This window comes from Malus domestica, chromosome 01 (assembly GCF_042453785.1).
Source record: "Malus domestica chromosome 01, GDT2T_hap1".
Classification (NCBI taxonomy): Eukaryota; Viridiplantae; Streptophyta; class Magnoliopsida; order Rosales; family Rosaceae; genus Malus; species Malus domestica.
Genome location: NC_091661.1, coordinates 20,768,088 through 20,780,352, shown reverse-complemented (window position 1 = coordinate 20,780,352; position 12,265 = coordinate 20,768,088). Strand labels below are relative to the sequence as shown.

General features: G+C 39.2%; 2 protein-coding genes across 3 annotated transcripts; both read left to right on the top strand.

The window, feature by feature from the left end:
* Positions 1 to 2,252: 2,252 nt before the first annotated feature.
* On the top strand, positions 2,253 to 5,805 carry LOC103423344 (NAC domain-containing protein 74-like). Its single transcript, XM_008361448.4, has 5 exons — positions 2,253 to 2,583; positions 2,963 to 3,489; positions 4,103 to 4,474; positions 4,572 to 4,811; positions 4,909 to 5,805. The coding sequence occupies exons 1-5, from the start codon at positions 2,370 to 2,372 to the stop codon at positions 5,098 to 5,100; spliced, it is 1,545 nt and encodes a 514-aa protein (XP_008359670.2). The 5' UTR covers positions 2,253 to 2,369; the 3' UTR covers positions 5,101 to 5,805.
* Positions 5,806 to 8,705: 2,900 nt separating this feature from the next.
* LOC103423195 (NAC domain-containing protein 55-like) lies at positions 8,706 to 11,939 on the top strand. Of its 2 annotated transcripts, XR_003772096.2 has the most exons (4): positions 8,706 to 9,000; positions 9,411 to 9,958; positions 10,056 to 11,280; positions 11,389 to 11,939. XR_003772096.2 is itself a non-coding variant. In XM_029099905.2 (3 exons), the coding sequence occupies exons 1-3, from the start codon at positions 8,787 to 8,789 to the stop codon at positions 10,464 to 10,466; spliced, it is 1,173 nt and encodes a 390-aa protein (XP_028955738.1). In that variant the 5' UTR covers positions 8,706 to 8,786; the 3' UTR covers positions 10,467 to 11,939. The 2 variants fall into 2 exon arrangements, 1 of the variants encoding a protein (XP_028955738.1); XM_029099905.2 differs by having other exon boundaries at positions 10,056 to 11,939.
* The last annotated feature ends 326 nt before the right edge of the window (positions 11,940 to 12,265 follow it).

Genomic DNA, 12,265 nt, shown 5'->3' with positions numbered 1-12,265 from the left:
GAGCTAAATTAAGTAATTAGCTCGAATTAGATAAATTAGAAAATCAATCCCACAAATTACGGGATTCAAATTAGAGCTCTAAACTAAGACTCAATAGCTTGCCTATAAATATTAGTCTCATTTTCAAGAAAGAGGACTTCAAAGAAACGAAGCAAGTCCATCACTTTAAGATCAAAGTGCTTGCCACCCTTGGATCAAAACTCAACACTTGAGATCAAATTAGAGGAATATTCTTGTAAAGAACAAAATACAATGTTTGTAAACCTAAATAATAATATCATTTGTAATCACATTAGTTTAGTCAAGGTTTAAAATATTAATATCGTTTGTGATTATAATTGTGATTAGCAAGTTCGCAAAAGATGAACTTACACCATAAGCTCAAAGACTTGGAAAAAACACTAGTCACTTTCAAAAGATGGATGAACTTACACCGTAAGCTCAAAGACTTGGAAAAAAAAAAAAAAACTAGTCACTTTCAAAAGATGAACTTACACCATAAGCTCAAAGACTTGGAAAAAACAACACTAGTCGCTTTCAAAGTCCAGTAACAGATATGTTTGGCTAATTTTTTTTTTCTCTTAATAAAAATTAATTAATGTTTTCTCTTGATTAGACTATAAAATAATTATTTACTAATAAAAAAGAGATTATAAATAATTTATGCGAAATACATAGGTAAAAATGAATTATACTAATTAAAGTTTAATTATATTACGAATAATTTAAGTAGTAACAAAATAATGAAAAAAAATAGACCATAAATAATTTTTTATGAAAAAGTGTGTTATTGTAACATCTCACATCGCCCAGGGGAGTGATCCTTAAATGTATATTTTCATCCCTACCTAGCACGAGGCCTTTTGGGAGCTCACTGGCTTCGGGTTCCGTAGGAACTCCGAAGTTAAGCGAGAATGAGGCCCCCACTGGGAAGTTGCTCGTGAGTTCTCAAAAACAAAACCGTGAGGGAATGGTAAGCCTAAAGCAAACAATATCGTGCTACGGTAGTGGAGCGGCCCGGGAAGTGGTCCGTCCCGGGCCGGGATGTGACAATTGGTATCAGAGCCAATCCCTGGCTTGAAGTGTGCCGACGAGGACGTCAGACCCCTAATGGGGGTGGATTGTAACATCCCACATCGCCCAGGGGAGTGATCCTTAAATGTATATTCCCATCCCTACCTAGCACGAGGCCTTTTGGGAGCTCACTGGCTTCGGAGTTCCGAGGCCAGAGCACTCGCAGGATGGGTGACCCACTGGGAAGTTGCTCGTGAATTCTCAAAAACGCACTCCCATGATGGGTGACCCACTGGGAAGTTGCTCATGAGTTCTCAAAAACAAAACCGTGAGGGAATGGTAAGTCTAAAGCGGACAATATCGTGCTACGGTAGTGGAGCGGGCCTGGGAAGTGGTCTGCCCCGGGCCGGGATGTGACAGTTTTAGTAATTATATTAAATTTAGATATTAAAGTAAATACTTAAATTTATAAAAAAAATTAACAAAATCATTTTAGTGTGTCTATGAAATAAAAAAGCAATTTAATTTGTCTTACTATTATATACTATATCAAATTTTATTAAAAAAAAGTATATAAAATGTTTGATTTGGGACAAGAGTATTTTAGTAATCATACTGGTTTATATTTTAATTCTGCTGAATTAGTAAACAGCTTTATAGAATTCTATTCTGATTCCAGATAGTTTTAGTAAACAATTTCAACAGAAATCTGATTCTGATTCCGTCTCGTTTCAATTCATCCTCAATCTAATTCATCTTCAATTCAATTTCTCTCCATTTGATTACGGATTAGTAAACGCATCATGAGTGATGGCTACTGAGAATTGGGTGAAATTCTTCGAATGAACAAAAACAAACTACAAAGTAAAAGACATGATAGAAAAAGGGTGAAATCCACACTTAAAGTCATTTTCACATGAATAACATTAGAAAGACTAAATTTATAAATAAAATTTTATAGATTAAATGATATGAAAATTGACAATTGGGCTACTGCTTAAGCGTTGATAAACGTTCTCATTTTCTATCTGCAACATATCATTTAATTTAAATTTTTTATCTATAAATTTAGTCTCTCTAACATTACTATTTCAACGCCATAAAGAAAATTTAATTTGGCACATTCTTACCCAACGTGTAAACACGACAGTAGTTTGGCACCATCATGATCATCTGAAGACCTGGGAGTCTATGGAAGTCAAAAGAGCACAGTTGCACTGACTTAATTGGGTGACTTTGTTTTTAAGTACAAACTTCACTTCGCCTCCTCTGCTTTTCTGCTTTGTTCTCTGAAAGCAAAAAACATCTGATAATCTGGTTTCCAAATTTCCAAAGCATCTGAAGGAGGAGGAGGGATGAAAAACTTCAGCAGCAGCAGCAGCAGCACTTCCATGATCACCACAACCACCGCCCAATCGGTGCCGGACATGGTGGCTGCGATCAGATTCCATCCCACTGAAGATGAAAAGGCCGACTTCTTGAGGAAGAAGATGAAAAATCACAATTCTCAAGCCTGCCTCTTCCTCCCTGTCATCGATGTCCGCAAGTTCGAGCCTTGGGAATTGCCTGGTAACCCATTATTCTATCTCACTTTTTCTCGTTCGGTTCCAAGGATGGGATAGTGTTGGATTTTCTTTTTAGGGGATTTGATGGATTAGACATGAAGAAAACTTATCCCTTCGAATCCTACCAAGTACCCACTTTGTGGGGATTTGAAGCATGAAGTTTCGTTATGAGTAATCCATCTTCTACCTTCAAATTGGACAAAATTTCTTCATATCTTCCGTCAACATAGCTTAAATGTTGTGATTATCCAATTCGATCCAATCTTAGGCACCGAACGAGCCCTGATTCTAATGAATTATCCAATACAGTTGAATTTTAGTCACCAAACAAGTCCTTGAAGTGAGTTGGTTTTAAATTTTCAGTATCTCACTTTGTGTTGCAGGGCGCATGTTCGCTGAATCTCCGTATCAAGCTAAGGCGTGGTACTCCTTCAGCTGGTGTGATTACAAATCCAACAACAGTCCTCGCTTCAAAAGGAAAACAAAGAAAGGCTTCTGGAAGATGAACGGCGGCCAACGGGATGTCGGCCCGAAATATTTCACTTGCAAAAAGAGGACATTAACCTTCAAAAAAAAGACCTTCCAGGAAGGTCGTAGGTCTAAATCCGTTACGACGAGCTGGAAAATGCACGAGTACATTCGCATTAAACCTGAACGGGGTTCTAGTCCCCATCAGGCGAGGGATCAGCAAAGGGGCTTTGTTCTCTGCGTCCTCAAGTATAAGCCAGTTGATGAAGCTGCTACTGCTGCTGCAACGAATCATATGTCTCCAGACACTGAAGAAGTTCTGGCGTACAAACAGCTAGAACATGATCTGCTTGGTAGTGGAAATCAAGATGATGGTGAACCTGCTGGTGGCAGCTCATCTGATATTAATCAATCTCTACGCGACATGATTCAAGAGGTTTGGGTATGTATTATTCTGTATTTATTTATTTATTGTTTTAATAAACACAGGGGATTGGAGGGAGGTTTCTAAATGTGCTGGTCCTCTCTCCGTCATTACTGAGAGTAGCTCTTTGTGCCCATAGGGTGCGTTTGGTACGTGGGACGGGACGGAATGGGACGAGGCGTTCCGTATCGCGTTTGTTTGGTACGCCAAAAATGGGTGGAACGGGCTGTTCCACGGGACAGATTTTGGGTGTTTTTGCGTTCCACCTCCCCCTGGAACGGGTTTGTTCCACGTCTGTGGAACACACTGTTTTACCATTTTAAGACAAATATACCCCATGTATTTTTCAAAAATTACACCTTCGTCCCGTTCCGTCCCGTTCCGTCCCGTTCCGTCCCGTTCCGTCCCGTTCCGTCCCGTCCCGTCCCGTCCCGTCCCGTCCCGTCCCGTCCCGTTCGCGTACCAAACGCACCCATAACGGACATGAGCTAATCTCGCCTAGTCCTCTGTTTCATTAAGAAGAAAAATATACAAGCTTTTTGAATATTTTCTCATGTAAACCTGATAATATGGAGCACAAAAGTATATCGAAACTTAATACTTGCGTGTTTTGTGATTCTTAATTGTGCAGTGGCAGTTATGTTCCCCAGCAGGTGAAGATCTGAATTCACTCTTTCCTCTTCCTGAGCCACCTCAGCCTCATCAGCCACCACAGCTTGGAAATGCTCCTGATGTCTGTAGTGGCGAATTAGTTGATCCTGGTACTAGTGGCTGCATTACCTATAATACTGATAACCAAGCTGCAACAATGAATCATATGATTTCCGACACAGAAGAAATACTGGCATACAAACAGCTAGAACGTGATGTGTTTGCCGGTGGTAATCACGATGTTGGTGAACGTGGTAGTGGCATTTTGACCTTTGGTGATGGTAATGATGAAACTGGTGGCTGGAAATTCTCTGATTTCGATGATCAAGCTGCATCTGATAGGTTTCAAGAGGTGATATAATCGTATGCTTTTTCTACATTTTTTTGTATGAACTTGCAAAGCCTGCCTAAATTTAACACCTGCTTGTTTGTGATTCTTAATCCACCAGTTGTTTCTTGAGATGGGAGAAATTCTGAATTCATCTTCTCAACCGCTGCAGCCACATCAGCCACTGCAACCACATCAACCGCAGGAATACAGCCCCTCCACACTGCAGCAATCTTTATTCCCGGATAATATTTCTTATCCTGAATATAAGAATAATATTTCAACCAATGATCCCAATGAGCAAGTTAACAAACTGGCTAATGGTGTTCCAATTCAAGCTACAGATGAAAGAATTTCAGTGGTGAGAAGTTGTTTCTTTCATTTTATATAAACTTCTAATATGCAGCACAAAAATTACATCGAAACATAACCCTTTGTCGTTATGATTCTTAATCCAGGCTTCTTTTAGCCCAGAAGAATATATGGGTCCTCTGTTTGATCCATCTTCGTTACAAGATTACTTGTTGCTGTCACCAATGAACACGGAACTGGGAGATGTTGTGCATACCAATAACTATAACTATATTGGATGCAATGATGAGTTGCGGATCTCTAGATTATATGGAGATTTCAACTCTTCTCCCATATAGTTCTTGATTTATCATTGTTGACCAGGATTGGTAACTTAGTATCCTGGGAAGAAACAATAGACCCTACTTTTAGTGACTCCAATCCAACAGAGTCACAAGCATGAGTCTAAGACAGGAACAGTGGAGTAAGAAACACAGAAAAATAGGTTTAGTCGGCATTAGCTATTCAAGAAACACATCAACATAGCTAATGAACAGCAGGATCTTAGCTATCGAAGAACAGCAAGATCTTAGTTATCAGAAAAGAGCAATTGGGGGACTTGTAAACCCCAAGAGCTCTAGCAAGAGTAAAGCATCACCCTTATCTACAATTCAGGAACTGTAGGATTATGTCCATGATAACCGATGTAGGTTACCTAAGCCCATTCTTGTTCCTTTTGGCCGTTTTAAGAATTCCCTAGTTTTAGAAACTTGAAAGCTTGTTAGGTGAACATGTTAGTTCAAAGAACACCAGTAGAAGCCAGTGTTTGAGATGTCATGAGGAAATCTACTCTCCTCTGATGAGTCCAGATGAAGTAAAGATGTCTTTTCTCAGAATCAGCAGTTGTTTGGAGACCGCATATCTCATGCCAACCAGACTACGAGTATTCCTTAGCAAAGTTGTTCAGATTGTGTACTTTCTTCATCAAAAAGTCATACGAACCTCAGCAAAAATGTGTCATTTAATGTACCCTCTTCTTCAAAGTAATACGTACCTCAGCAAAACTATCTTCAACCATCATCCATTCGCGTCTATCCACTGGGAGTTGCTCCGAGAAGAATCCGACTGCAAGGCTGTATCACAAGACAAGGTGAGCAATCAAAGCTGAAATAGTTAATAAAAGCTCTTGTATTGAAGCTTTGGGAAGGCTATTTTCTGTTTTCACTCAACCTAATTTGATTTCTGTTAACTCCATTTGCAGGTCAGGGAAGCTGCAGAGTATTGCATTGCTCTTCATCTGCCCGGGAAGTAAACAAAAACCAAGTCTTTGAAGCATACGGTTTTGAAGCAGGCAACTGTAGGGTTCTTTCACTGGAGCATCTCCTCAAAACCATCAATCAGGTCCCCGATGGGGAATGGTATAATACTTTGATACCAAGTTCTAGTTCTGGCCTCCTACTCAGGCTTCGTTCGACTATTCTGGAAATGGCGTTATGCAGGATCTGCTGCGACATGGCTGCTGGAGTCTCAAATATATTACAATAACCAGACACCAATGGTGATGTACCGGTTGTTGGTATTGAAATTTGAGGTTCCGTCCCTAATGGAGTAGCAATTACAATCATTATCAAAATCGGATGATTATGATTGGTTTAATCCTTTGATAACCTTCAGAATTAAACACCCTTTCTTATGTAAATAGTGCTTTAATTAATTTCTCTGTATCAGCTGCTGCGTTTTAGCCGACCCCACTTAGTGGGAAAAGACTTTGTTGTTGTTGTTATTGTTGTATCAGCTGCTGCGTTTCTGTGCAGCATTTCTGCCTTTCCTGTACTCCTTTCATGTTGTATTGTTGTTAATACTGTTTATCTAGAACCTTTCATTTTCTTGGAATTTCGTGTATTATATTCTCCTGGTGGTTTTTTATACGTCCTTATATTTTTATACGAGGGAAATAAGGAATAAATTGGTCGAACTAGTATTTGAATCCATAAATAAGAAAAATGTTTCTCTCTTTCCTTTAGTTAGGGTGCAACAGGAGGAAAATTCCGAGTACCGGTTTAGGGCATTTGGTTATGCTGCAGAACCTCACCATTTGACCCGCACCGACGACTCCATGCACGAATACGTGGATCCGGCTGCTCGTACTACCGTTTCGTACCAAAATCTCTCCCGAATTTTGCAAATTTGATCAATTTTATGTATTTAACGAATTCTTTTTTATACATATCATGTACAATGTGTGAGAAGTTAAAAAACTCTAGAGCCTCACTTTGAAGGCTACCCTAGGGTAGGGATGACAATTCTAATCGTTAAACCCGATAACCATGGATAACCGTCCGATTTGATTGGGTTTGAATATGAAAATTTGGGTATATTTTGGGTATGGGGGAAACCCGTAAATATTATTCGGTTATGGTTTTGGATATGGTTATAAGGGTCCCCAATCCATATCCGTACCCGAATCCGAACCAATAATATGTAATATAATTATATATAATATTAAAGTATTATATAATATATGTGTGTGTGTGTGTATATATATATGTATGTATGTATATTCATTATTCACCGAATCGTACCTTGAGAATACAAAAATTGCATTGTCTGAGTTGCATTTTGTGGCAAAGTTCAAAAGTTTTGATATGAATCAAAATCTATGAGAATTCAATGGTACTTATGGGAGATATCAAAGATCAACCAACATTATCAATGTTTAACTTTAATTTTTATGCTCCACAAGATCCATTAATTAAATCATTTTATAGATCCAATATTTAATGACGAAATTAATATTTACTAAATTATCATGTGTCAATTGGGCAAATATATTTTTCGTATTGACGAAGATAGATATAACCGTTAAGGGAATCCGTTATCCGGTGGGTATGGTTATGGATAATACCCGATGGTTAATTTGCAGTTATGGATATGATTAATTTTCGTGATTATAAAGATGGATATAGCAGTTCCATCCCCAGACCAATCCATTGACATCCCTAATCGAGGACCCTCAAAATCTCAAGACCGATCTTGTTGCAGCTCCTTATAAAAACATGCAAAACTCTTTCTTTTTTTTCAACAACATTGTGTAGTATTATTACAGCTAAGCTGAATGTAAACTCGAAATCTGTAGCAACATTGTTGTCACTCCACATGGACATGCACAGTAGACGTACTGACGTAATGCTTTGCCTTCAAAAAACAATTATTTTCCACGTATGAGATTCTAGAAAGTTCGTAAATTCTAGAGTACGTTGATATGACGCAGCCATGTCCAACACTAAGTTCAAACTTGCATTGGAAGCTCAAGACTTGATTATATATTTGCACCTTCAATTTTGGTAGTTGTTCTATTTGGATCTTTAAACGTTTTTTGTTTCAAATTGCCCCCCTAAACTTCTAATATTGTATGGTAAGATAAGGACAACACTTCAACTCTTACAAAATTTGATAGGATTCAAATAGTTTTTTGTTGTAACAAATCTAGAGTTGCTTATGCCAACGAGAAAACTTTTCAGACAACCACAACACAAACTAATTAACAAAACGACCACTTCTATTGTAAAATCATGTTGTTTAGTTTAGCCAGAATTTGGATTAGCACTATCATTTGTAAGTTTAGTTAGAGTTAAGATAGTAATATCGTTTATGATCATAATTGTATAAATTTGGGATTAGCCAAGTTAGCGAAAGGAATTCGCTCACCTCTTCTCACCTAAGTTAAAATTTATGACAACATAATTTAATTTAGATTACAATATTACTGGAATTAAAGAAATTGTGATAAGAAATAATCGGAAGACCAAAATGAAAGAAACCCCAAACGTATAGGGAGCAAAAGATGAACTTACACCATAAGCTCAAAGACTCGGAAAAAATACTAGTCAACTTTCAAAAGTCCAGTGCTTGAGGGATAAGTGGGGTCTTTGATGAGCGTATATAAATACGACTCCGCTCAAATGCTGCTTCCTCACAGAACCAAAAACACCGATTAATAATCACAGTTCAAAGTTGAGAGAGAGAGAGAGGAAGAGAGAGAGAGATGAGCAGTAGCAGCATCAGCAGCAGCATGACAACTGAAGAAGGAGATGCAGTGCATGTGAATCTGATCCTACTACCTGGGTTCAGATTCTACCCAACTGATGAGCTGCTGGTCAGCTACTACTTGAAGAACAAGGTACAGGGCACAGACTCCCATTTCCGTCACCTCATCCCTGAAATCGATGTCTGCAAGTACGAGCCCTGCGATCTTCCTGGTAACCCCACTAATCTGTCTCACTTTTTATTCACTACCCTTTTATTATTTCTGATGGATTCGGATGTTGTTTATGTAAATTTACTATCTTGTTCGATTTTTTTTGTTTTTTTTTTCATCCGGAATTGAATTGGGTTTCCATTTTTTGTTTTGTGTTGTGATTCCAGTGCTCTATTTCTTTTGTATGAAGCTGTTGTATGCATATATTTATGATCTTTTCAGTTTTTGTGTTTTTGTACCTTAAGAATTGGAGTGCAAGGGTGGATTGCCCGGGTTCCAACCATTGCGCCCCGGGCAAACCCTCCCCCCTCCCCTTAGTAGAACTTAAGAGTAGTAATATCGCTCGTCGCTCAAGAATTGGAGTGGACTGGTATCAAATTTTGAACATTTTGTTTTGTTGTTGGATTTCAGCATTCTTCCCAGAAGATCAAGAGAAGGAGTGGTACTTCTTCAGCCGGCCCGACTACAAGTACATCAACAGCACTCGCTGCAACCGGGCCACGGAGCAAGGCTTTTACAAGATCACAGGGAAGGAGCGTGAGATCAGGGCTGAAGAATCCAAAGCTGTGATTGGGAAGAAGAGGATTCTGACCTTTTACGAAGGTCGTGCGCCGAAAGCAAAGAAGACCGATTGGATAGTCCATGAGTATTATCTCACAGAAACCCAGGTGGGTTCTAAACCCACCAAGCAGATGGACTTTGTCCTCTGCCGCCTGAAGAACAATTCAGCTAGTTATAAGAAGCCGAAGGGTGATCCAATCCGGGGCGAATTAGCTGATTCGGGAGCGAATTCTGAAGACGATCAAGCTGTTGTAAGTGATGTGATAGCAGAGCCAGTGGAACATCTGGGAGAAAAAGAGCTAGGGATTAGCCAAGTTAGCTTGAGCCTTGATGATGGTGATGATGACACTGGTTTCTGGAAATTCTCGGATTTCGATGATCCAGCTATATTTCTAGAGGTGAGATAAGCATATGCTTTTTCTGCGTTCTTTTCTTTGAACTTGCAAAACCTGCCAAAATTTAACACCTGCTTGTTTGTGATTCGTAATCCACCAGTTGTGTGCTGAGATGGGAGAAATTCTGAATTCACCCTCTCAACCGCTGCAGCAGACACCACAGCCACATCAGCCACCGCATCCACATCAGCCTTCACAGCCACATCAACCACAGGATTACTGCCCACCCACACTGCAGTCACCATTACACACTTTGCCGGGAAGTGTTTCCCATGTCCATGGTGATTGCACAAGGCGGCAATCTTTAATTCCAGATAATATTTCTTATCTTGAATTTAAGAATAATATTTCAACCTGTGATCCCAATGAATGTATGGGTCCACCGTTTGATCCGTTACAAGATTACTTGCTGCTGTCACCAATGAACACGGAACTGGGAGATGGTGTGCATCCCAATAACTATATTGGATGCAATGATGAGTTGCGATCTCCAGATGATATGGAGATTTAAACTCTTTTCCCATAAAGTTCTTGATTTATCATTGTTGACCAGGATTAGTAATTTAGTATCCTGGGAAGAAACAACGTACCCTACTTTTAGTGACTCTAATCTACCAGAGTCACAAGCACGAGTCTTAAGATATCAACAGCAACATAGGTTTAGTCGGTCTTAGTTACTCAAGAATAGCCAGTGAACAAGAAGATTTAATTATCGAAGAACAGCAAGATCTTAGTTATTGGAAAACAGAAATAGGGGACTTGTAAACCCCAAGAGCTCTAGCAAGAGTAAAGCATCACCCTAGTCTACCTTTCAGGAACTGTAGGCAGTAGAAACTTCATCTGCCAGTTTTGGACGATCATGTCCGTGACAACCGACGTAGGTTCGCTAAGCCTGTTCCTCTTCTCTTTGGCCGTTTTTAAGCATTCCTTAGTTTTAGAAACTTCAAAGCTTGTTAGGTGAACATGTTAGTTCAAAGAACAGCCGTAGAAGCCAGTGTTTGAGATGTCATCAGGAAGTCTACTCTCCTTCAACAAGTCCAGATTAAGCAAAGATGTCTTTTCTCAGAAGCAGCGGTTGTTTGTAGACCGCGTGTCACCTGTCAACCAAACTACAAATATTCCTCAGCAAAATTGTCTTTCAATAGTGTACTCTCTTCATCAAAAGTCAGACGAACCTCAGCAAAATTGTTTTCAAATTATCTGTACTCTTCATCAAAAGCCATACGTACCTCAGCAAGACTGTCTTCAACCATCGTCCATTCGCGTCTATCCACTTGGAGTTGCTTCGAGAAGAATCCGACTGCAAAGCTGCATCACAAGACAAGGTGAGCAATCAAAGCTGAAATAGTTAATAAAAGTTCTTGTATTGATGCTTTGGGAAGGCTATTATCTGGTTTCACTCAACTCAGTTCGATTTCTGTCAATTCTACTAGCGCATTGCTCTTCATCTGCCCCAGAAGAAAGCAAAAACCGAGTCTTTGAAGCAGGCAACTGTAGGTTTCTTTCATTGAAGCATCTCCTCAACACCACTTATCAAGTCCCCCGACAGGGAATGGTATAATACTTCGCACCAAGCTCTAGTTCTAGCCTCGTACTCGGGCTTTCCTTCCACAGTCGTTTATTCTGGAAATGGCGTTATACAGGATCTGCTGCGACATGGCTTCTGGAGTCTCAAGTATGTTACAATAACCAGACACTAATGTTGATGTACTGGTTGTTGGTATTGAAATTTGAGGTTCCATCCGTAATGGAGTGGTAATTACGATCATTATCAAAATCGGATGATTATGATTGGTTTAATCCTTTGATAACCTTCAGAATTAAACACCCATCTTATGTAAATATTGCTTTGATTAGTTTCCCTGTATCAGCTGCTGCGTTCCTGTGCAGCATTTCTGCTTTTCCTGTACTCCTTTCATGTTGTATTGCAGTTAACGTTGTTTATTTAGAACCTTTCAATTTCAATGGAATTTTGTGCAGTCTATTCTCTTTTTTTTATTTTTTATGCAACGTTATATTTTTTTAATAAGGGTTTGAGGAATAAATTGGTATCTAACTAGTATTTGAAATCACACAAGAAGAAAAATTGTTTCTCCGCTTTCCTTAAGTTAGGGAGCAACAGGAGGAAAATTCACTAGAGCACTGACTTAGGGCATTTGGATATGTCGAGGCTCTTTTCCACCCTCCCCAAAGGCCGAAACTCATCTACAATTGGACGTTTTATCTCAAGCTAATCAAGCATTGCCATGTGTTTAACTTTCTAGCAGTGATTGATTGGTTTGAATAACCGTCACAATGGCACTCTAGCTA